The sequence below is a fragment of the Dasypus novemcinctus genome, chromosome 1 (genome assembly GCF_030445035.2).
Source record: "Dasypus novemcinctus isolate mDasNov1 chromosome 1, mDasNov1.1.hap2, whole genome shotgun sequence".
Classification (NCBI taxonomy): Eukaryota; Metazoa; Chordata; class Mammalia; order Cingulata; family Dasypodidae; genus Dasypus; species Dasypus novemcinctus.
Genome location: NC_080673.1, coordinates 29,428,893 through 29,454,534, shown reverse-complemented (window position 1 = coordinate 29,454,534; position 25,642 = coordinate 29,428,893). Strand labels below are relative to the sequence as shown.

Genomic DNA, 25,642 nt, shown 5'->3' with positions numbered 1-25,642 from the left:
CCTTCCCCGAGAGTTTTCTCCTAATCTTGTATGAATTCCAATAAAATCAGTTGAAGAAATAAAGAGGATGGACTGGACATGAGTTTAACCTAGAATTCTGTCTACTAGGCCTGGAAATTAAAATGATAGGGACACAGGGGGTATTACAGAATAAACCTTGTTTTGTATAGTCTGTCCTGTAATTTTCCAATTAAATTTTAACAGCTTTTGAGATGACAGTAATAATCACATGGCCAAATTTCAGTACATAAAGAGAATGTCCTTGAAAGCTATGGTAAGATTTTTCTAAATTATGGTTAAAACAAATTAAATGATTATAATATATTCCAGAATATGGCAGTCATGTCTTAAGGTTACTCACAATTTTAGAAATTTATAAAAGAAAAGACATTTTAGCCTCCTATGGAGGAGGCATAACTATAATTATTCCAATTTTATTCAGCTGGGGTATAATCTCCCTAGGTTTATAAAGACATTAATAAAATAATTTAGCATTATATGTGTTAAATATTTAAGATAAGGAATGTTGTTGGTTTTTGGCTAACGAAATTATTAAAAACCTCTTTAAATTTTTTTTGCCTTAATTGAAATGACTAGGTTTTTTTTTTGTTTGTTTGTTTTTTGTTTGTTTTTTTGCACAGAATAGAATGAGGGATATGAGACAAATGGATATAGAAAGAAAAGATTTGTGGAAGCAAATTCATAGTCAAATTATTAAAATTTGATAAGTTTCCTTAAGGGAATGTGCTTTGTCCTAAGATAGGATGGCTGGTTTTCATAAAATCAGGGAGGAAATATGTAAGACAAGGCTTGAATGAATATAGAAAGTTGTAGACAGTATTGAAGAAGGTGGCATTAAGTAAGGGAATGTGTTTTGTTAAGGTGAAATTTGTCTTGAGATGAAGTAACGGTCGTCTTTGTGGTTATGGATAGTCACAGGAAGCTTGTAAAAGCATTTACTAAACTGAAATATTTAAATGGATAATTCCAGGAAGGCATTATTAAATAGAAACCTGAATTGAAGCTGACAGCAAAAAGTAACTTCATGACAGGGAAACTTGCCAGGGGGCAACTCAATCTGCATATTAAAATGGTAGTAGGAGGTAGGTAATTTTGATTTCTTTGGGAATCTTAGATATTCATAAAATAATCGAGAAAGTAGTTTTTCTTGTACTGCTAAAGTAAAATACCCGTTATTTAATGTAATCGTGGTAAAGGAGTAAAGGTAAAAAATAAAGTGCTAAAATAGTTAAGTTTATTTGATATGTTATAAACTGCATTGGAACTACTTTAGAAAATGTATGAAAATTTAAAATGATAGACCAGTATTGTCAAATGCTCTTGTGCATTCATATCAGGCCTTGGTGCCTCCCCATTTGATTTATTGGCTGGCTTGGTCACTGACCCCTAAAATAAGAAAAGCATCTAGCACATCTCTGGACATGGCTTCTGACATGGATGGAAATAATGTTGCAGTTTTAGACTTTAGCAGCTGGCAATGGCATGATATGGCCAAATTCACTTTGCCTCCAAACTGGCTGTTTCATACTGTCAAAGGGCACTACGCACCAGGCCAGTGAAACACTGGAGCCTCCCTCAAAGGACTGATGGTGCTGCAGCATGCTGGCTGTGTGAAGGATATAACAAGTGGAGCGATAATTACCAGAGTATGTGAGTAGAACCTAAACAGACACATTTTTCATTATGGCCGGATCCCATGGAGAGATAACATGTCGGTATTGCAAACCTGGAACTTAGATCTATTAACTGCAGCTCAAAGAGGAACTTGTGAATTTATTTGTATTAAGTACTGTCCCTATATACTAGATGAATATGATAATATAATATCTCTTCCATTCTAGATCATATACAGAGGGATAATGAACATGTTAAAAGTGTTTGTAAACTTAATTCACTTTCTAAGTAATTAATGAATATGCCCTTAAGATAAATGAATGGCTTTCTTAAGTATTGTCTTTATTTTGCTTGCCATATGCTTATTTTATTGTTGCCTATATCATCTCTGTGAGTTTATGTCTCCTCCTACCTCTCCTAGCTGTCCTAGGCACAACCTCCACTGTGGGGACTGGGGATGGCAGTTTCCTAGACAGCATATGAAACTTACATGATCAAACCCATCAGCTTCAGAAGGATGAAGCCTCTGGAGGCCCCTGGTCTTTCTCATTTCCATGCTCTAGTATGTCACAGTTGGATCCCCTTTGGGGACCACTTACCAACATTTTCTCTATTCTTTCAGTAACTAAGTTTATTTCCTCCAGAATCAGTGCCTTCCAGAATAAGGTATTAGTCATGCAGGGATTTTATCCAGTTCCAACTAGGGTGCCAGACCCACCTTCCCTCAGTCTCGATAGAATAGCCAGAGAGATTCGAAAGTTGTCAAGCAGGGTCTTCTGCCCCTAACCAGTAGGAAACAAGTAACTACAGAAGAATAACCATTGCCTTTCAGCTCCCCCTTAAGAATACGTGTGTGAACTCTCTGAGGGGGGAGATGAGGCAGGTTAGTATAGGAACAGGAAAAGAGATTGGTCAGAATAAAGTCTATCAAAGACCTTGGCCACAAGGTCCAGTTTAAAGTCCTGGACTGCTTTTTAACTACTAGTGTAAATGTTTTTTGCATACAGTTAGACCAGCACAATCTGCCCCTTATTGTTCCTGCAAATTGGAAAGTGTGAAACACCTTGCTGGTATACAGAATAGGACCCATCAGCAAGTGTGGAACAAGGCCTTTTCATTTAAGACTGAGATTCACCTGCCATCTTTTAATGAGACTCATGATTATATATATATTTCCCTTGTAAATAAGCCTAGGTCTTTAATAGAATATGCAGTATATAATGGTTTATGAAGATTAACAACTGAACTTGTCACCCTAGATCACATCACCCCTGTCTGCTTGAAATGACGACAGAATTTGTGAGGTGGGGTCGTTACCCCTGACATGTGTAATTTTACTATCAAGGCTAGATATGAAGTGCGCCCCCTGGTAATTTGTCTATTTGTCATTTTTCTGCCAGGTGGAACTACAATTGTTCCTGGAAAACATGTAACAGCATTGCTCTTTTCTTTCATCCTGTTGTGGAATGTGGATGCAATGCTTGTCCTATGGTCCACATAGGCTGCCACATGTGAGGACCCACAAGCCCCCCCAAGTCCTCAGCACATAATCACCTGTGTGAGCTAGGCTAAGTTAAAGGCCAACAGCCCTCCCTAAAGGGAGAGAATGCATATGCGGTGTCATAAACTATAATCTTCCCAAAGCAGTAAAGGCTCCTGTTCAATATCTTTCCTATGAGCATAGTGAAACCATCACCCGACCCCATGTGTACTCTTCGTGTGGCCCTAGCAGGAACTCTGTTCTCCCTATAGAATGTCCTTGTTCTGAAATGCCTTATACACTACCCCTCATTTTCTCATCTTTTTGCGGAGCATTTCCTGCACTGCTGACATCAGAGATTCTCTCCTGTCTGAAAGTCCCAATAAAGCTTATGCTTGACTAAATGCCAGGTGTGTTCTTTGGTCTTATAGCCTCACCTATTTGTGTCCTTCAGAAATTGGGTTGTAACAATACACTAGGGAACCTTAAGTTGGTTATATCTGATTTTCTTTATTAAGTAATAAAGTGACTTTAACAGAGGAATCCGTAATACTTTTTAACAAGGAAGCATCAGTTAAATAATATATATTGTAAAATGCAATATAGATTCAGATACTTTCACATACCATATAATAAAATATGCAATTATTTGGTCATATCTAATCTATATTAATTGTTACAAATAGTTTTTAATTATTGTTATAGTTAATGTTTTCTAAACTTCTGCCCAAATGTGGAACATCTTTTTTGTCTAATCAGAATTATTTTCAATGAATTCTTATGAAAGAGAATAACAGTATCTTTATTTAGGTAAAATTTTAATGATAGAAAATAATTTTACAAAATAAATCTATATATTTTGAAATATCAGTCTTGTAATGAAATATTCTATTTTCTCCTTTTTTAAATTAACATGTGCAAACAATATAATTTCAGAGTACTGTTAGAAAATTTATAAAATATAAATGTTAGGCTAAGAACTAAGTACTAGCTAACATTACTCACTAAAAAATTTAAATGATTTCAATGAATTCTCTAATTACTTTCAAGAGAAAGCATAAAGTAAATATTAGAATAAAAACACTTTAAAATCAATGAGCACTAGAATAATTGTCATTATTTAAAGAAAACTTAAAAATAATTTAGCAAGTAGCATATTACCTAATTTTCAAATAGATTTACTTTTCAACATTTAATATTATGGATTATGAAATTTTATAGGTGTTTTAGCAACAAAATATAGTGAACAACTTGAAGGTACTGAATTAGTTTAATGAAGGATTGAATTTGCTTACCAAATCAACATACTTGACTATGGGATTACTTAAAAAAAGAGCTTTTGATCAAATGTTCTTATTGTAAAATAAGCAACAGGATGGCTGCAATATTAAAATAAAGTTTGTAGATATTTAGGATAGCAAGATATGTATAACTTTTCATGAAGTGCTATATTAGTATTTCCTAAACTTATTGTGAATATTTAAGGATTTATTTTGTAAGCGATATATAAAGTGAAGAACAAGCACAAAATTAATGAACTGGCTATAATAGAAGACAAGGAAACTTCAAGATAAACAATATTGCTATAAATAAAGTGGAAAAATTCATAGTATAAAAGTTTCATAACACTTACAAATTTGGAAATACCTAATAACATATATTCAAGTGATTTGTAGCAAAGATTGAAAGAATTAAAAGAGAAATAGAAAAATAACAATCATTGGAGATATTTAACACCCATATTCTAAAAATTGATAGAAAGCCTAGACAGAATTACAGTATGGGCATCGATGTTCTGAACACTTGACCTACTTGAAATTTATAGACTCACAACACAACAACTGCATAATACACATTCTTTTCAAGTGCACATGGTATGTTCACTAAATGAGAATATAGGCTGAGCCATATCACATTTCTTAATCAGTTAATGCTACTGATATCATGAAGTCATTTTATAAGAACAATGGAATTAAAGTAGAAATCAGTAATAAGATATGTAGAAAAAGTAAAAATATTTTAAACTTAACCCACTTGTAAATAATTCATGGAGCGAAGAAGAAATCTCAAGAAAAACTAATAGATATATATTTAGAGGTCCATATATATACACACACACACACATATATATATATAGCAAACCAAATAACACTGAAGATACAACATAACAAAATATGTAGGATGCAGTTAAAAGCAAGGTTGAAGGAAAATGTATACCTTCCAATATTTGTATTAGGAAAGAATAAAGGTCTAAATGCAATAAGCAAAATATTTGAATAGATGAAGTAAAATTTGCGAATTTCCAGTCAGCAAATGAAAATGTACATAATATCACTAGTCATCAAGAAAATTCAAATTAAAACTAAAATGGTATATGCCTGCACACTCTTGAGATAGGTTAAAATTAAAGGTAACAGGACCAAATGTTGCTGAAAGTGTGGTACAACTAAACATTTCGTACTTTGCTGCTGGGAATGTCAAATTTTATGATCACTTTAGATAAATTTCTAGAAGCTTCCTGTTTGAAAAATAAGCTCACCAATACTATCAATGAGCAATCTACTCCTTGGAATTTATCCATCCGAAATAAATATATATATTCACAAAAAGACTTATGCAAAAATGTTCATAAATGCTTTATTCATAAAGATACTAAACTGAAATAAACTAAACAAAAATCTGTCTTATATTCTTATAATGGAATAGTATACAGCAATAAATAGGAAAGAATTACTGATAAGCAAAATAATGGTTGCATCTCAACATTATTCTGAGTGAAAGAAGTATTACACAAATATGCACATATGGTATGCTCCTATTTACATGCAATTTTAGAACAAAGCTACACTATTGTGAAAAATATCAGAACCATAGTGACCTCTGAGTGAGTCAGGCCAAAGAATGACAAAGATGAGACTTAAGGGAACTTTCTCAGGGGATGATAATATTCTATATCTTGATACCTACCAATACATAGGGAAGCAGCTGTGGCCCAAGCAGTTGAGCACCTGCTTCCCACAATGGAGGTACTGGGTTCAGATCCCAGTGTCTCCTAAAAAAAAAGAAACAAACAAAAACAACACCAACAAAAAACAAGCCAAGCAAATAAAAACACCAAATCAGCAGGGGAGCCAATGTGGCTTAGAAGTTGAGCACTGACTTCCCATATTTGAGTTCCAGGCTCAATACCCAGCTTCCAGTATTAAAAAAAAAAGTGGCAGAATATTATCATATTTTTAAAATAATATGATATCATATTTGCTGACACAATGTATGCATTTGTAAAAACTGGGAGAATATACATTTAAAATCTGGGCCTTCTTTTATATATAAAATATATCTCAAAAGAATTATCTCTAAATAAGCATTTAACCTTACTCAACTTATATGTTGAAATATTTAAGGGAGAAGAGTTTGATGTGTACAAAATAATTTGAAGTGGATTAAAAATAAGGTGCTTTAATGCATGAAAAGAAGGATGGATAGATAAGTGGAAAAACTGCAATAAATATTTATCTAGGGTACAGTTCTAGGGATGGTCATTGTAATTTTTTTCTTCTTAGCTCCATGTTTTAAAATTTCACAATAAATTGTGGGTAAAAGAAGAGATTAAAAGTGCATAAAATCTCCTTCTGGAATTTCCCAAACTTTCACATAATGATAGAGAATTTTATGGGATAAGGTTTATATTACTTAGAAACATAATTCTGTCATTTATTTGACTAGATATTGTGGAATATTTACATCAGGTTTTTATAGAAGATTTGTATAAATCTAACTGCATAAATGCCCTATGAACTGTATAAATTGGCAAGTAATGGAATCATATTCCTCTTTTTATTTTTTTTATTAGGAGGTACCGGGGATTGAACCTAGGACCTCATACATGGGAAGCAGGTGCTCAACCACTGAGCTACATCTGCTCCCCAATGAGAGCTGGCTTTTTCATTTGTTTGTTTGCTTGTTTATCTTTAGGAGGTACTGGGGATCAAACTCTGGACCTTGCACATGGGAAGCAGGCACCTAACCACTTGAGCTACATCTAACCCCTGAACTATTATCTTTTGAAATATATCATTTGAACCTTCTAATCACTGCCCTTCCTTTAAGTACTCTGAACCGTGGGAATATTTCTGTAATTGAGATCCTTAAAACATCCACGATAAGGAACATTGTTTTTAAATCATGAAAGAGAAGAGTAACCCTAGCTTAAGAAAAAAACAAAGCCAAACAAAACCAAACTACCCAGTCTTTTTGATAGCATATTCAAACAAATTTATGACAGCTTGTTTGAAAAATATCTCTGTTTCTTGAAGTTTCTACCCATTAGTAGTATGATGATTGGCAGTTCCTTCTTTGGAAGATCTGTATGTTTAACCCACTCAGCTGATAAAGGCACAATCACTTTCAGACTACCTGGTGGCAAGCTCACCATTTTAAACTAAGCTTTCTTTTCTTGTGTCTAGCCCAACAAATAGAATTTGTCACCCTATTTATTTTCCTGTAGACTCCCTCCTATAAAGTAATCTCTGCACTGACTCTCCCTGAAGAACTGTCAACTTGCTGTAAGTTTAAATAAGGTTTTGAATTGTGTTTTCAGGCAATTTATTTGAGAAGTTTGCTTCACCAGCAATCACAATGCATATAAGGCTGCATATTTAAAAAGAACTCAATTCAAATTTGATTTGTTCAGTACCATGTATGCATGTATATAGTATGCACTTTAGTGAAATATTTTTTGAAATAATAGGTGAAAGCACTTTTCTTGTTGGTGAAAACTGGACTTGAAGAGAAGTGTTATTTTAGGGAGACATAGTATTAAATGAAAACATATCTTTTCTGGAAAACAGGAAATCTGGGTGCTAAGCGTAGCTGAACAGCACCTACCTGTATCACCCTCAACTAAAAACCTTTGCCTCTGGCCTCAGTTTTCCCATGTTCATTATTAAAAAATAAATAAATAAATAACAGATCGAAAATTTTTACTGTCTTCTAGCAGCTGAGAGTATTTTAAACCATAGTTTGTTTTTCTTTTAAACATGCATAATGTCAAGTATAAATCACAATATTTTCCTTTATAATGCAGAGGTTTGCTAACTGAAATCATAATAGAATTTTAGTAGTGAAAAATGTACAAAACAGTTTAAAATCAATTTACCCATTGAAGCAGTAAGTGCAAAGGATAGTTTGCCAATATATTAAAGTTAATGGTTAGATGAATACCACTTTTACCTGTTCTTAACTCATAATCTTTCTTCTTACTCCTATATTTTTGTAGTAACCACACTGAAAATAGTTAAAAAAACAATTGCAGATATAATTTATATTTTGAATAGGAAGCAGCATAATACTCTTAATTAATTTAGATTTGGGCTAATAGTTTTGGTTTCTTTAGCAAACTTATATGATCTCAGCACTACCCACTGAGAACAACGGTGACAAAGGACAACTGAATTGAAAGATTTGAAAGTCAATTAAGAAAAATGAGCAGAAATAACAAACTTATTTAACTCACCTAGATCCTAATATTCTGGTACTTCTTTATTAGTAAAATAATCAATGATTACACTTGGAAACAAGGGTAAAACCATGTTTTATAACTAATTATTATTGTTATTGTGTAGATAATAGAAGAGGTTGTGACTGAAGTCACTTGAATATTCAGATGGTAGAAAACATCACCAGTGCTTAGGCTGGCAAGTTAGGAGAGTTCTCTGGAATCCTAGACAAGTCTGACTCTAACATATTATATGGATTTGACATTATTTGATTATTTGGGCACATTTGCATTAAGTAGATGCAAATTGAATGCTAATGCATCATTCTTAATATTTTTAAACTTCAAATGTTCAAAGGAACACAAGTTTACTTTTTCAAAGTATAACAACTTTTAAAGCTTTAAGCAAAATTTCTTAATGTAGGATCATAGAGGTTGAAAGAAGCACCTGTTTTGCATACCCTCCTACAGATCTGTAATAATCGTGCTGCTTTGAGAATTCTTTCTCAAAGGGATCAAAAGACACTTTCTTGTAGTAGTTCCTTATCTTGAGAATTTTAGAATTCAAATATTTCTCCTTATTTACTTGCTTTTGCTAAGCAAAGTGATTCATTCCACTGTATGCCAATTTTCCCCAGCATATCAAAAATACCTTGAAGGAATAAACAAGTAAGGTCAATAAAATAGGTTTTCCCTTAGAATTCTTAAAAGGACAAAGTGAACTACTTTTAAAAAGTAGGATGAAGCTACAAGCATGTAGCTAGTCTTCAAATCAACTTTGACTACACAGTATTCAATTCTGACTTTAGGCAGATTTCCTTAATTGCAATTCTCCTTTCCTGTGTGTTACAAGTGGTACTCCCAATGCCTATTGCTTCTATACATCTTGAGAACAGAAACACTGACATCCCCTTGCTCTGGACTATTTATTCAAGGATACTTGCATAGCAAATGGCCTTGGAAAACAGAGATGTCTCCTTCTGGATCAGAGGGCAAAAGGCAAGTGTGTTAGCCTTGAAAGACAGAGATATGAACCATCATTTTCTGGTTTCTTTGTGCCAAGGAGTTCAGTTCTCAGCTTACGCCTTGCCTCTTGCATTTTACTACTAAGTACAATGAGAAACCAAGTGCACTTTCCACACATAGCTTGGAAATCTCCTCAGCTAAATATCTAAGTTCATCACTTTCAAGTTCTACCTTCCAACTGGCATCAGAAGTCAATTTCACCAAGTTCTCTGCCACTTTAAAACAAGGATCACCTATACCCCAGTTTCCAATTACATATTGATAATTTTCTTCTAAGACCTCATTGAAAGTACTTTTAGAATGCGTATTCCTACCAAAAGTTTCTTCAAAGCAATCAAACCTTTTCCAGTCTAGAACCTCAACATTTTTCCAGCCTCTACCTATTACCCAATTCTATAGCAATGTGCACATTTTTGGTATTTGTAATAGCAGCTCCTCACTCTTCTGGTACTGTTTTCATATGGTTGGCTGCTCAAGCCATTGCCATGAAAAGAGAACTTTTTCACTCATGGTTTTGAGACAAAAAGAAACTCCAAATCAAGGCATAATCAAGGTGATGCTTTCTTCTCAAAAACCAATGTTCCAGGTTGTGGATGTGGCTCAAGTGGTTGAGAATCTGCTTATCACATGGGAGGTCCCAGATTTGGTCCCCAGTGCCTCCTAAAAATAAAACAAAACAAAACAACAACAACAACAAAAAAAACAAACAACAAGCAAACAAATGAAAAAACCCACTCAGGAGAGCTGATGTGGCTCGGTGGGTGAGCACTGGCTTCCCAGATACAAGGTCCAGGATTCACTCCCGGGCCCCAGTATCCCCCCCCCAAAAAAACCCCAAACCAAACAATGATCTGGGTCTGCCCACCAACGATCCTTTGGCACATGGCAAGACACAAGACAGCATCTCTTGTTCTCTCACTTCTAATCCAGATTCTGTTGATGTCCAACTTCTGGCTGCATTCTCAGTGGCTTTCTCTTCATGTCTGAAATTCACTCCACTTATAAATGATTCCCATAATATGATTAAGACCCATCCCGGATGATGTGCACCACACATTCTTAACTGAAGTGGCCTCATGAAGAGGTCCTACTTAGAATAGGTTCACACCCAGAGGAATGAATTAAATTTAAGAACATGTTTTATTGGGGTACATGCAGCTTCACATCACTACAGCAAGCATACTTAGTTTCCAATATAATAAAAATGGCATCCTCTGGAATAAAGATCAGGCACACTTACCATCCATAAAAGAGATCTGGTTTCCTTGTACTCATGGGTTTTCTCCTGTAACATACCCGATGGCTCCTGCAGGTGTAATCTGGCTCTTTGCACACTGCACTTTGAAAACTTGGTTTAGGGAACTAATGATTCTCTGGCTACTGCTATTACTCTGAGTAATAAAATATACTTTGTCTCTAACCCCGGAGTCTCATGTCTTCTATCAGTGAAGACATGATAGAAACTGTGACAGGTAATTTATTAGCTTTCAAAGAAGGAAAATCTCAGACCCTTCATAGTTCTTTGAACTACTGAAACAAAATTTACTCATAGTTTTCCCTGCTTTACTGGTGTTTATAAATTGAAAAGTGGGCAGAAGAGCTCCTCCTCCAAACCATCAGCATCATAATAGACTCTTTTTCAGACATTGAGGATGAGAATTATAAAGTCAAGAGAGCATCTATCCTATCAGTAACTAAAGGAGGGCATCTCTAATGAAAAGGGTTTTACAAAATGCTTGTGGGTTTTTTCAGTGTTTTTTTTTAAATATATTTTTTATTTTTTTTAAAGATACTTGGATTACATAAAAAGTTATACAAAAAAATATTAGGGAGTCCCATATGCCCCACTCCCCACACCTCCACCCTTCCCCAAATTCACAACTTCTTTCATTAGTGTGGTACATTCATTGCAATTGAAGAACACATTTGGAGCATTGCCACTAAGCATGAATTATAGTTTACATTGTAGTTTACCCTCTCTCCCATTCAGTTCTGTGGGTTATGGCAGGATATCATCCTTGTGTTTTGATTTCTTCCTAGGCCTCTTAAGTGAGTAAGCAAGCAATTTTGTTAAACTCATGTGATTTCTTGGATTGCATTTCTCTCAGTTATAAAGACCATGAACCTATTACATGTGCTTAGATTTTATTAATCTAGGACCCCATTTTAAAAATTATTTAATTTTCAATAATGCTTGCATAGCTACAATAAGGATGGGAAATGGGTTTCATTTCTAAGATAAAATATTTCAAAGTGTTTATTATTTTCCAAACATTTTATTTGACTAGAAAATATTCTCAAGAGTATTAACAATATTTTCAGCCATTAGGATATATATGGAATGAATTTATATATGGGTTATATAAAATATCATGAATTATAAATTATTATATAAATCATATCTATGATTTAGTATATCCCTTAACCATTAATTACTTAATTATTTAAACTTTACTCCTTTTGACTTGCCATTCTCCCCATATCTGCTCTCCCATGGTCCAAATTGCTTCCTAACCTCTGCAAAATACATTAGCATTTTAAAGGGATTTCCCTCAAACTTGCTGCAAGCAGTCAGCTATTTCAGATAGGATGGCATAATTTTTCCTCAACCAGGCAATAATGCTCCTGGGTTTGCCTGAAGGTTTACAGCCTCTAAGCAGTTGCAGTTTTGATGTTTTGTTTAATGTTTGTCTCCTTCCCTAGAGTTCTATCCTGCCACTCTCCACCAATCCACATCTATCATTCTTTTCAAACCAGAAAAACAAACAATAAACCCAATGCCTCCCAAAAATACCTTCTTTGAATTGTACCATACCACAGTTCATAGCAACACTCTCCAGAATTACTATAATGTACAAATTATTTGTCCCTCTTAGCACAATAACCACCCTTACTGACGAAAACTTTTATTTAGAAAGTAAATGAATCATAAGGCAACTTCAATTTGCAAGGGTGGATCTGAATTGGAAAGCTAGCCATATCCTCTGGTCATTTGGAGATACATGTATTTTAAGGACTCTTAAATGTCCCACTAGATATATTTAGGAAACACTCCTACTCCCCTCATACCATCTTCCTTCAAATCTCACTTTGGTTATCTTAATCAACAAACAATGCAACACTGTGATAAGTGTTACAGGTAAGATAAAGAGATGTAAAGTATGGTACTGACCCTCACAGGATTTACAATCAGGTAATATAGGGTACATAGTAATATACTGAAATATAATACATACATATAACAGAGTTTTATGGACAATAGGAGGTTAAATTGTGATGGGAAATCACCATCCAGCAAGGTTTAGGAAGTAGAAAGAGAGTAAAGGAAGTAAGACAAGGCCAAGAGTGGAAATAAAACTGGGAGCTAAAATGGTACAGAAAAGAGAATTTGTGGGTAAATTAAATTCTAATCCGCAGTCTTTATTGGTGAGGATATAGGTTAGGGTTACACATGAGTAAACAACTCCCAAATCACAGCAGTTTAAATCTACAAAATTTTGTAGCTCATGTCTCATTACAAGAAAATCAGGGATTTTCAGGATGCTTTACTATCATTGTCATTTACACACATGGGGTGATTAACCTGCCACAACCCTGAACAGATGCTCTTTGCCATGGCAGAGGAAAAAGAGAATCCTGGAAGATTTTACAATTGTAAGCAGATGTTCAGCCCAGATGTGAAGCTTGGTGCTTCAGCTCACAAGTTGGTGGCCGCAACTAGACACATGTCCCCATCCAACTAGAAATGATCAAGACATGTAATTTTTATCTTATTATCATATGACTAGAATGAGGAGAGATGAGGAAATCTGTGGTACACAGGTCGAATCACTACAAATGCTCATTGTGTAGCTTATATTAAGTTATTTAACTTCTATATATTAAATCTTAAATCCTGCAACTTTCTAGCTTTGTGACATTAAATAATTATTAAATATCTGTCAACCCCAGGTTCCTTGTCTATAAAATATCTATAAGATAGAGATAAAAACCCCTACCACACCAGTATATTATATAATGAAATGACCTAAAGTACTGAATGAAGTTAACTGGGGACCTGGTAGACAGTAAATGCCAGGTAACCAAGTTAAGTCTAGCTTTGTGTGGGCTGCCCAGAGTATAGCCATTCTCCAACTTTGGGAGAGTTCTCATAAATGTGGATGCCAATTAATAGTTACTATGCTTTGATCAATACCCAGATTCCTGGCCACAGATCAGCAATAGGGGTGGTAACTATTGCTTCCCAGCAAGTCTTCACTGGGAGGCTGACATAAACTATAAACTAGTTCTACAGCAACCTCAGGAGAAGACATTTATTTCAGTCAGACCCAGAAATGGATATGGTGATACTGTGTGGTTGTGCTTATAGTGGGGCCAGAGGAGCAATCTAGAAGTACCTTAGAAGTTGCTCCTTGAGGTCAGTGTCATGTTGCTTTACTCAGTCATCATCTTAATTTTTCCCCAGTTCCTGTCTTCCTTTGTTTTTATCTACCTCCTACTGATCTTACTGATTTTGTCTGTTGCCCACTTCACCTCTCTGAGTTTTAACAATGCCATTTGAATAAATGGAAAAAAAAAATTCATCACGTCATCCGAGATAGGTGAAGGATTAAATTACAACAGTTAATATATATGAAAGTGCTGAGTACGATATAGTATGCAATGTTAAAATTAAAATAGTAAATAAAAGATATAATTTTAGAATTTGGATTTGGTAATTATATTTTTACAATCCTAGAGTGCTAATGAATTCCTATATTTGATTTTCCATAAGTGTTTGCTGGGTAAACATATTGGGGAAGCACGTGATCAGCTCCCACAGACACATAAAAACATTTGTAATTAAGATTTCTATAATTAGCATGATGCATTTATTCATTATTCATTTTATATTAAGGTATAGATAAATGCATTTTCAATTTTGTTTATGAATACATATAGTTGCAAATGATATAAATATGTACTTAAATGTTTATATTTATAGCTACAACATTTCTACGTAACATGACAAATAAGTATCACATTTCATGTCTTGTTCCCAAAATGGAATTCATTATACAGTTGGCATATAAATATTTTGTAAAAATGACTTCCACACATATATTTGTTCAGATTCAAAGAACTGACACTTTTTTGAGAAAACTGTGTAAATTCACTAACCAGAACTCAAGATCTATTGTACCTATTATTTATTTATTTTTATAACTCCTTTGGCGATAACTAATGTAATATTAGTAAAGCTAAATCCTAATAGCAACCCCCCTTACATATTCTCTAGTCTTACAAATATATATACATTTCTATTCTTTGCAATACAAATAAAACCACATGGATTAAAAAAGAGCAAATTAGAAAAATTTAATTTATATAATGCCATTAAGGTAATTCAATTTCTAATTGTATTAAGTATTATATTGACTTTATTCTGATAAAATAACAAAAGAAAAAACATTTGGATATTCTATTTGCCATGGAAATTCAGATAATTACATGTCTTTCATCTTGTTTTTAGCCATGTACTAGGTAACAGGTGGAGTCATTCAATACACATATATTTACTGAGAGCTTACAATGTGCCAGACATTACTTTAGGTACTGGGATATCTGAAGATGATTAGGAGTCTCAGAACCTAATGGAAGGAAATAGCTAATAAATAAGTGAAATATATATCTTGTCAGATGGTGATACATTATGTGGATGAAAATAAAGCAAGGAAGAAGAAAGAAAAAGAAGAAAGGCCTGTGGGTATTCAATTTTCAATCATGGTTTGGTAAGGTCTCACCACTAAAGTGGTGAGACCAATAGGAGACTAATGGGGATGGGAATAATTTCTGGCATTCTAATTGTGACAACAAATAATTCCTAGGATTCTAATAGTGACTGACATAACAAATATAAAAACCAAAATGAGGTTATTCTTTAGGGTATCAGGGCAGGTAGTTCTGGGGAGAGAGGAAGAGATGGGTGAATGATGGTGAGTGGAAATGACTTGCCTAATTAAGAGGCTCTCTGCTATCATTCTGACAAAGACACACTCTGATACACACACATACTCCCACAAACTCAGCAAATGCCTTTTTTATCCTAATCTCACCATTGTTTCAAGCAGTTTGAAAGTTTATTATTACCATAGCATTCTCTGCTTCTATGCTTTTAAATACCAACAATTAGGCATTATTTCTAATTCTTTAGAGGTCAAGAATCAGAAATGGAGAAGATTGGGAGGTGACAGATCATTTTTGGGGGTAATAGTGTTAATTTTATAAAGTTTAACTCCTTCTGTTGTTTCTCTAATTTAATGGTTTATTAAAACTCGTATCAATGTATCATATTTTTACTGTATCTATCTAGCAGGGGAATAATTAGAAAAGACTAATGCTTTCTAACTGACATTTTTCTGCCATTAATCCCTTAAACAGTATCTAAAATTTTCATGGCACTTGAGAATAAAAGGATGAGAAAGGCATCATTTCTGACTGCAAAGTACTTCTAACTTAGGTCAGAGAAACTTCATAACTGAATATTCACTGCATATGTAATATTAATCATGTGTTATGAGAACATTTACAAAGGAGTCATTATTTCTAAGTTTCGGGTGGGGATAAAGTGTTGATTAAGTGATAAGATACAGGATATTACTGATAATTGAAAGACAAGTGAACAAGGCCAATTTTCCAACTGCATTTATCCAGACTAGAAATTTTAAAAACTTTTTTAAAAATCACCAAATTTTTACAATGATTTTTGTCATAGAAGTCTATTTTTACATTTTACTTTTTTTCTTTTTTCTGCTTATCAAATCTATCTTGCATCTTATCCTACCCTAACAAATATATTTAATAAATGTGTACATTGGGAAAATCCCTTAACCTTTCTAAGACTTTTGTTTTCTCACTTATGAAATGAAAATAAAGATGTCTTAAGAAGACAGTTTTGAAGATCAAATAAAATAATATATTAAAAACTTAGCCTACTTTATGACACATAAAAAGCTAGCTATTTTATCAACATATTATGCTTTGAAAGGATATCAGCAAAAATATATATATGCAATGCAAATGCATGTATTGAGTTCATGTGAGAAAATCTGTATACTTATGTTTATTTCAAAAGTGATTGTTAAAATGAACCAGCTTAAGAACTTTTACAATATATAAAATTTTCTCCCATAATTAGAATTTTTGTGCTTTTTCTACTTTCTATGAAACTAAAATGTGTTATAAACTTTTACATTATCTAATAAAAATTTTGCTTAATATTTATTTGCAGTATCATGGAGTTATTAAAATAAAAGCTTGGCTTAATTCATTATAAGTGTTTAGTCTTCATAATTTATATTGTTTTAATGTCAGTACACTTCATATTTGAAAATACTAATAAAGAAGTGAAGTATTTGCCCATCAGACAAGCCAAAATTATGAGTTTTGATGAATCAAAATTGTCAATGATTTCTATAGAAATGAATCCTTTCTCTATCCCCACATGGCACAGACTTCTATTTTTGTTAATCTTCATGGCAAGTAGTAGAATATAATGCTGTTTTTTAAATTTTATTTTAAAAGTTCTAAACTTAAAATTATTATGGAAGTAATTTAAAAATTTGGTCTATTAAATCTTAACATATGTACTTATTTTTGTAGATACATTATTATTCATGTAAACTTTAATGGCAGACATTTAAATGAGCATCACTATTATTTGTCAAGAATTATATAATTCCCCAAGTTGTACATTTCCAAAATTACTACCATTTCCTGTTGTTAATGAGCATTTTTTCATAATATTGACTGAAAGCATGTTAGTGCTCCTAAGTGAATAATAGAGCAGATAATGAAAAGTTTACTTCATAATTTCAAGGTAATAGGAGTGGGTTCAGAATGTTGTCTGTACCTTGTGCCGCAATCTTAATAGAGGTTGATAAGATTTAAGTCCATATCCTCCTTCTTTAGTAGGCCTTCCTTCTGATTCCAAAAAAATGGATCCAAGAACCAAAACAACAGTCCAGCACTTAAACATTCTTATTGCTCTTCACCTGTTAAAAGGAAAATTGCACATGATCAGGGAAAACATATTATTATTAAAGAAATTTATCAAGAAATACTCAAAAGCACATAGAAATCTCCATATATCTAATAAAAATTTGCTTGCAATTGCCAGATGAATCTACAATAGGTAAACATGTCCCAAGAAAGAGTATCTCCTTGATCATACCAAATATTGTTCATTTTCATTGAGACAGTCTTATAAAATATGAAATAAGAAATATAAGTCTATAAAATGTATGGAAGAAAAAAATATAAAAACAAGGAGAAAGACAAAAAATATTTAAACATACCTAATTTTTAAAGAAATCCATGCAGAACATAATTAACTTACTTTTGAAACTTGAACTTCTCTTCAAATGAGTTTAATAAATAAAATTATAACTATTATAGTTCATTGGTAAAGACTGGTAAGAGGTTATCAAGAAAGTCTTCTCTATTAAATACTTAATACACTAATTGGGATCAACAGAAGTTATGCAGATGGGTTATATTACGTCTTTGGTGCATTTTGCCAGGAATATCTCAAAACAAAATTGCTTTAAAAGTGATTTATAGTGAAAGTTCTTTGACTTTTCTGGCTGCTTTGTCTTTGGTTATACCAGAGAAGAGGTAAAATGATATACACTTATATAAAGAACATGTCCTTTCAAAGCAAACAAATCTATGCTTTTAGTTCACTATAATCCAACTGACCATTTTCTCCAATACAGCTCCTTCTTTACTGTAACAATAGAGGGTCTCTCATTCCGTCTAAGCTAATCTCAATATGAGACTTTGTGAGAAATTAAAACAATTGATTTACCCTGCTCTTAACCATGTTTTTAAACTCCTTCTTTCAATTATTTTCTTCCATCTTTTAATGTGCTCAAATAGTCCGTATATTCAGATAAAAGGTCTCCTATTTACTCTCTGAACTTGCTGAAAGAGTTGCATTTCTCATATCCATTTTCTTACAGTTGTGCACTTCAGTCATGCTTCTGCCTTCATGACTCTACCAAAGTAAGTTTTAACTCTCTCATAGATAACCACTGTCTCCTTGGCAAAATATTCCTATGGACATTTCTAATCTCATTAACAGATTTCTATTAGCCATTCATCTACTTCAAGAAATCCTCACTTTGCTCAGTGACTATGAAGCATTCTCTCTTCTCCCTTTATAAAACTTCTGACAATTCCTCCTCAGTCCTATAACAGGATCATCCTCCTCTTCTATTTTGCCAGTAAATGGTGTAGTTTATCAAATCTCATTGCTATCCACTTCTTACCTGATTCCATATAATCATTCTAGGTTTCTGAACATAGACTATATTTTTAACTATATATTCTTCTCACTCTCCAGAAGAGTTTAGCTCGGCTACTCAACAGCTCCACCATGATGTTTCAAAAGCATACCCTCAAAAAAAGTCATGCTCTCCCAAATTTTTGCCCAAGACAGAAACAAAGGAAACATTCTTGACATCTTCCTTTCTTTTACCCTTCACATTAAATCCATTAATAAGTTCTATTAATTCAGTATTCAAACTATATCTCCAACATATTTATTTCTCTACAAGTCTACTGTCAACACCCTAGTTCAAGCCATCAGCACCACTTCACAACTGAACGGTGCCAATAACCTCCTTACTGTTTTCACATTTGCTATACACTTGCACCCTTAGTTTATTCTCCACAGGAGAGAGATTGTCTTAAATTCAGACATCATGCTATTATTGCCCTTTTTAGTAACCTTTACCTCTTCTCATTTACAATTAAGATAAAAGCCAATAGACCTGATGTGGCCCGAAAACTCTCAGAGTCTGGGCTCTGCAAGTCTCTCTCTCCCTCTGGTTACCTGCTTTCCATCCACACTAGCCTTTGTTCAGTTCTTTGAACTTGTTTTGTTCATTCCCACCATACGTTCTTTGTAAGCTATTTCTGCTGCTTTAAATATGTTCCTTTCCCCCTATTTATCACCCAAGAACATTCACTTATCAAAAGTCTCCCTTAAGAATTCCTTCCCTCGACATCAAGCCTGAGTTACATTTCTTAGTTTTCTGATCCCATAGATCAGTTTTCCTTCATTGTGGAGCAACACTATGAAAGGATGTATCCTGAATATAAGTCTTTGAATAATGTTGGCCTTTTCCTCCAGATTAATATCTTCCTGAATACAGAGATCTTTTTTTTTTTATTTCAATATTATATCAACTAGGCTTAGCAAATCATCTGGCACCTACTAAACACAAAAAAAATGCATTCATAAATGAATGACATTCCACATACAAGGTTAAAGAAAGATCTTGTTTCTCAGCATTCTGATAATGTTGAATGCAATTCCAATTTCCACTATGGCTACAAGGAATCTGAAAACCAACCTGAGAAAACAAAATCATTTTCATTTGCAATCCATCCCTTTCTGTCATTTTGATATACATTCTAATTCTTCTCTCAGAGGTAAATATCTGTTTTTAAGATAGCTGGAAGGAATATTTAAAATACAAGGTAAAGCCCCAATAAAACCCCAGGTACAGGGATAGTGTCCATAAGGCTCTGAATACTTAGGTTCCCTATATTGTCTACCAGTAAAGGAAGGCAAGAAGTTTAAAAAGGACCCTGTCCCACTGTACCTTTGAGTAAATATAGGGTCATAAATTTATTAAAGTGCTCATTATAAGGAGTTCTCTCCCTCTCCTTGTTTTCTCTTTCCTCCCTCTCTCTTCTTCTCTATATGTGTGTGTTTGTGCATGAATGCATGTGCCTACATATATATTACCCAGGGCTACCAGTACCTCATCTATTACAAGAAATAGTGAATGCATAATAAATTCAGTAATTTTAATAGGTAACTGAATAGCTCAGAAACCGGGGATTGATAATTAGATCAACGTTCGTGAAATATTTTCTCTGCCAAAATGCAGTGAGCTAGAAATAATAATATGTGCCTTAAAAAAGTTGATTAAAATAAATCCATTTATAAATCTTTAGTGCTGAAGTGCAACCTAATTGTCCTAGTTTAACACACTTCTCTATTATAAACCATGATTAAATTTTTCATGGGTAGTCTTATGATTTTCAATTCTAAAATTCCTTAGCAATGCTAAGTTACAGAAAAACAAATATGTGTGTGTGTGTGTGCGTATATATATATATATATCCATTTCCTATTACTGATAGGCATTTGAAATCAGCACTGTAGTGTTAACAAGTGAAAGAAAAGACAAAGAACAAACACTGGTTTCTGTGTTTATCTTTTGTGAATGGCTGTTTTGTAAGATTTTTTCCACTCAAATATTACTAAGAAAAATAATTGCTTCCAACTATATAATTATATAATTATCAAACAACCTCCTACACTAAAAGGTGGACATTCTCAAGGGATGCCAGAAGAAAGCTGTCATCTAATTTCTCTTTAGCTACAAGATCCAAAGATGTCATGCGTCTATCTTTAAAAGTTCACTCATCCAAGAAGGTATTCTAAAGCTTGTTGGTAAATCAGCAGTAATCGATCCCAAGATATTCTGATTTGTGATCTCACTTTTTTCAGTATAGTAACCTGTGACAACCTGTTAGGTTTTCATAATTAATTGGCAGTTTGTTGACAGCTCAGTAAGAACACTGAAAAGCATGTGACTAAAACAAACCAGCTGGAACAGATGGTGCAATAACGATCCTGCCACTTTTCCTTGCAACCTCTACATTTGGGTGGAAACATCAGAAAACAACCTTATTATTAACGTAGAGGAAACAAAATGCATATGTATGTAAAAAGTATCTGCCTAACATTAGCTTTAACAAAGCTAAATTTAAGAAAGTGTGAGAACGATGAACAGAGGTTTCTCTTCTTCCAAAAACATTATTTTTCTCTGAAGCAAAGTAACTTTTTTTTAAACCATATGGTATAACATTCCATGCTGCTCATGGTGGTAGATAGAGAGTAGTTGCATTATTAAGTAGATTCAAATTAGAAAGATTTTAACTTGTTTACACATTCTCTAGAATCTCACTTCTAATCAATTAGGAAAACAAACTAAGAGTATTGCCTTAAGAGCAAAATGCGGCCTTTGAGGTGGGGACAAAAACAATAGTCTCACATCTATGAATGAAAAGATGTCAAGGTGAAGCAAATCTCCAACATTTATCAAATGGTGCTGGGAAGTCAAGTACCCTGAGGGATTCCTCTGGAGTACTCTCACTGCCTCTCAATCAGTCCTGTTAAACTAACTCTAGGTTTTTTAGAGACCGCTCCTATCTCTTCCTATCTCTTCCCTGACATTCTCACAAAGGCTTTGCTGCTCGCTGCTGCAATTTTTACATATCTCCCTTTCTTTTTTTACGTGAAAAGTAGAACTATTTATTAAATAAACATTATTAAAATTTTACTACATTTATTTTCTTTAATAAGTGAAATCAATCTTAGAGTTGTCATTTTACAATAGACCATGAGGAAAGGAAGGGAAGGGATTATATATCTGTCTTCATTATAAACCATTAACTATTTGACCAGAAAGTATCAGGGGGAAAATGTGTTCTGACAAAGCAATATTAGGAAAAATGAAGGACCATTAAATAAAGGAAGCAATTTAATCCTGAGTGGAAGAACAAGAATGGAACTTGTCACCTTGCACTGTGGAAATTGATTCAAGAAGGACTACCACCAAAGAAAACATGGTAGAGAAGACAGCACCTAAAGTGGTTCTGCCACAAGCTAGCAAGTTTCTTAACTTCCAAAAACCTCTCTTTCCTCTGTTCTATAAAAATGGGAGGGCTTAAGTGATCATTAGTGCCCTTTTATTTTCTAGCACCCTCTAATTCTATGAGAACAGGAAACTGCCTTCTGGACTATGTTTTACCATACTTTTTGACATAAGAAATCATTTACCTTCTCTGGGTTCCATCTGTAAGAAGGGATTGATAAGTCTGTATATTTGAGCAACTGTATCCAGGTTATTCTCTCTACCTGGATTTATGCAGCTGAAGATGTGGGGGGAAACAAGTTCAGGAAAGGATAATAATATTTTGTTTTAAAATGTCCTCTGGTGGTTCAAATGGAGATGTTAATTAAGCATTGAGATATGGGAACCCATATTTCAACAGAAAAGTATGGACTGTAGATACCTGTTTGGACACTTTAGCAATTATAAACCATCATATCTAGGTAAAATTTGGGAACACAGTGTGGTTAAAGAGGAGAAAAGAGCCAATGACTAAAACCCTTAGGCAGGTTTAGTGGATAATGAATGTTAAATGCTGCTGCGAAGTAGAGAAGATGATTAGCATGAAATGGAATGTTGGGGAAAATGATAAATGACAATATTCATTGGAATGGAAAGGTTGGAAATCAAAACTCTTATTATCATCTGACATACTATATGTTTAATGAACTAGTGTTTTATTCTCTGTCTCTATCCAGAAAGTTAACTCCATGAAGACGGGGTCTCCTTTTTCCTCTGTGTGCATTAGAGCAGCACCAGACACACAGCATGAGCTTGATAAATATATGTTGTAAATAATATATTCATGAATAAATGACTATGTGATGACAAGAAATCAATTTAACATATTAGATATACATTTATTGATTCTTAATATCCTTCATGTAATTGAAAATATTCAAACTGACTATAAAATCCATCTAGAAATTAAGCTGCAGTTATCATACATACAAAAAAAAGCTTTTCTTTTACACCCCGGATCAAAATTGGCCTATCAGTGTATAGCTTCTTTGGAAAAGCTTCTGCTGGCTATCTTTTCATTCTTTAACTCAACTGTAATTGAGAGCCTTTCCTTACATCCATCAGATAAGCTTTGTTGCAACAACTATTTTCACCTTTTGACCCATTTTCACTCCACACACATTGCTTTGAACTCTGTGGTTGAGTTCTAATTTAACATGTCTCTGAAGAAAAATCTTCCTCCAAATAATCCATTCTTTTTATACACAGTGTATTTTCTGTAGCCTATTAGACATACTGGGATGCATATTGTGGTTTGTAATCTCCCCCAAATATTTACGAGTTAGTATTATTCCTAATATGGTAATTACATATAAAGAAAGAAAACTTTCTGCAGATGAAATGTTCAAGTTTTTGTCACAGATGGTTTCTGAACCCAAGGCTGACTTCAATAAAATTCAAACCATGGTTTTGTCATATAATCCTACTTTTAAGATATGCATACTGTGGTAGTTTGAGATTATTTATGAATCCCAAAAACAGAGATTATGTTTATAAACTAATCTATGTCTCTGGGTATGATACCCTTTGATTTTATTAGATTTAGCTAAGATGTCTTTGATTAAATTATGTTAAGATTAGGGCTTTGATTGGACTAGGGCAGGTGGATATAACTCAGGTTGAGTATTTACTCCCTTGGCGGGCCTTTATAAGTGGACACTCACTCAAGAAGACACATGGATTAGGGGAGAGCTCTGTCATGTTTGATCCTGGGACCCAGAAGAGGGCTAAGCCATTAGCCTGAGAGTTTGCAGTTAAGCAGCTGAGCACCTGAGAAAACCTGGAAGGAAATAAGCCCTATGCCAGATTGATATAGGATGCCCTGAGAGAGAAGCCCTGTGCTAGCCTAGGGCTGAGATCAGAAGAAGCTGGGTCCACAGAGCCTTAAGAGGCAGAAGGAAGGAAAGACCAAGCAGAGATCACCCACTATCTTGCTTCAACACATGGCAGCTGACTTTGGTGAGAAAGCAACCTTGAGTTGGTCTCTTTAGGGCCTTGTAAATGTAAGCTTTTACCCCAGATAAATACTTTTTATAAAAGCCAGTAGATTTCTGGTACTTTGCATCATACCCCTTTGGCTGTCTAATATACACATTGATGCAAATATAGAGAAATTCCCACACAATAGGAAGCCACAGAGAAAAATAAGACTAATGGTTCCTACTGAATATTAGTAGGAAAGAGTCTTTCTCTTACATACACTGAAGACCCAGGCCAGTGAGAATAAAGGACAAATAAGTTCTGCAGTAATAAGAGCAATAACTATGTGACTTCTGTGTTCAGTCACTATAGGTAAGGATCATTCAAATACATGGAAATACTGGAAATCTGGTAATTTCTTTAGTTCTGAACTCTATGCCTTTTTGGTTCATATTGTGAAAGTGTCTAAAACTTTTAAATCCAATGTTCTATATGGAAAGTTTACTACCTATTCAGTGTTCTTAGTATGCAGGGTATTTTTGACCGCAGAAAAGATAATGGTTAAATAAAGAGAATTATAACCACTAATTTAATATCACTCATTCCAAGAAGAAAGCACTTTTATTTCAATGACACATCAGTCATTAATTTGGGTGAACAAAACTGTCTAGATTCTAATCACTTATACTTTTCAATAGTCAGCTTAACTTGAACCTGAAAGAAGCAGTTAAATATGTAAAAATACATTCATTGCCATTTTAGAAGGTCTGCAATATAAAATGCATAATAATTAAGGCTTGCACTAGAAGAAAGTATTCATGCTGAATTACATTTTAAAAATTTAAGTGTATGTACTCTTCTTTTAACAAAACCAATATGAAAATGACAAATTATTAGAAGGCTGTTAGGGGGTAGGTATTTTGTTTCCCATAAGTATCTTAGCTTTACAAAACTATTTATGTTAGAAATATATTAACTCTTCTGTGCACAAAAACAATATTTTTAGAGTATAATATTTAAGAACAATATTGAACCTAGACAACAGAATTGAAATACACATTAGAGACCTAGTGTAACCCCTTCTTTTTATATATGAGGAAAATGAGATACAGAAAGGTTAAGAGGTATAATCATGGTAAAAAAAAAAGTGGGTCCGGAATTCAGCTGAACTGATTTCCAGTCCAGTATGTTTGTTTTTATTTTTTACTACAATATACCTGACTAGAATCTATTCACTACAGATAAAAAGGACACACATGTATAAATACAGGATGCAATAGTATCTAAGGAACTGTTTTTAAGCATGTTGATGTGAGCCCAAATTAC

At 33.7% G+C, this 25,642-nt stretch overlaps 1 protein-coding gene across 4 annotated transcripts in view; it reads right to left on the bottom strand.

The window, feature by feature from the left end:
* Positions 1–25,642, bottom strand: part of FSTL5 (follistatin like 5) — an 849,524-nt gene that overhangs the window by 762,446 nt on the left and 61,436 nt on the right. For all 4 annotated transcript variants that reach the window (XM_058276333.2, XM_058276388.2, XM_058276438.2 and 1 more), the window contains exon 2: positions 17,530–17,671. In XM_058276333.2, the coding sequence (XP_058132316.1) occupies positions 17,530–17,655 (126 nt within the window). In that variant the 5' untranslated portion in view covers positions 17,656–17,671. The remainder of the gene's footprint in view (positions 1–17,529; positions 17,672–25,642) is intronic.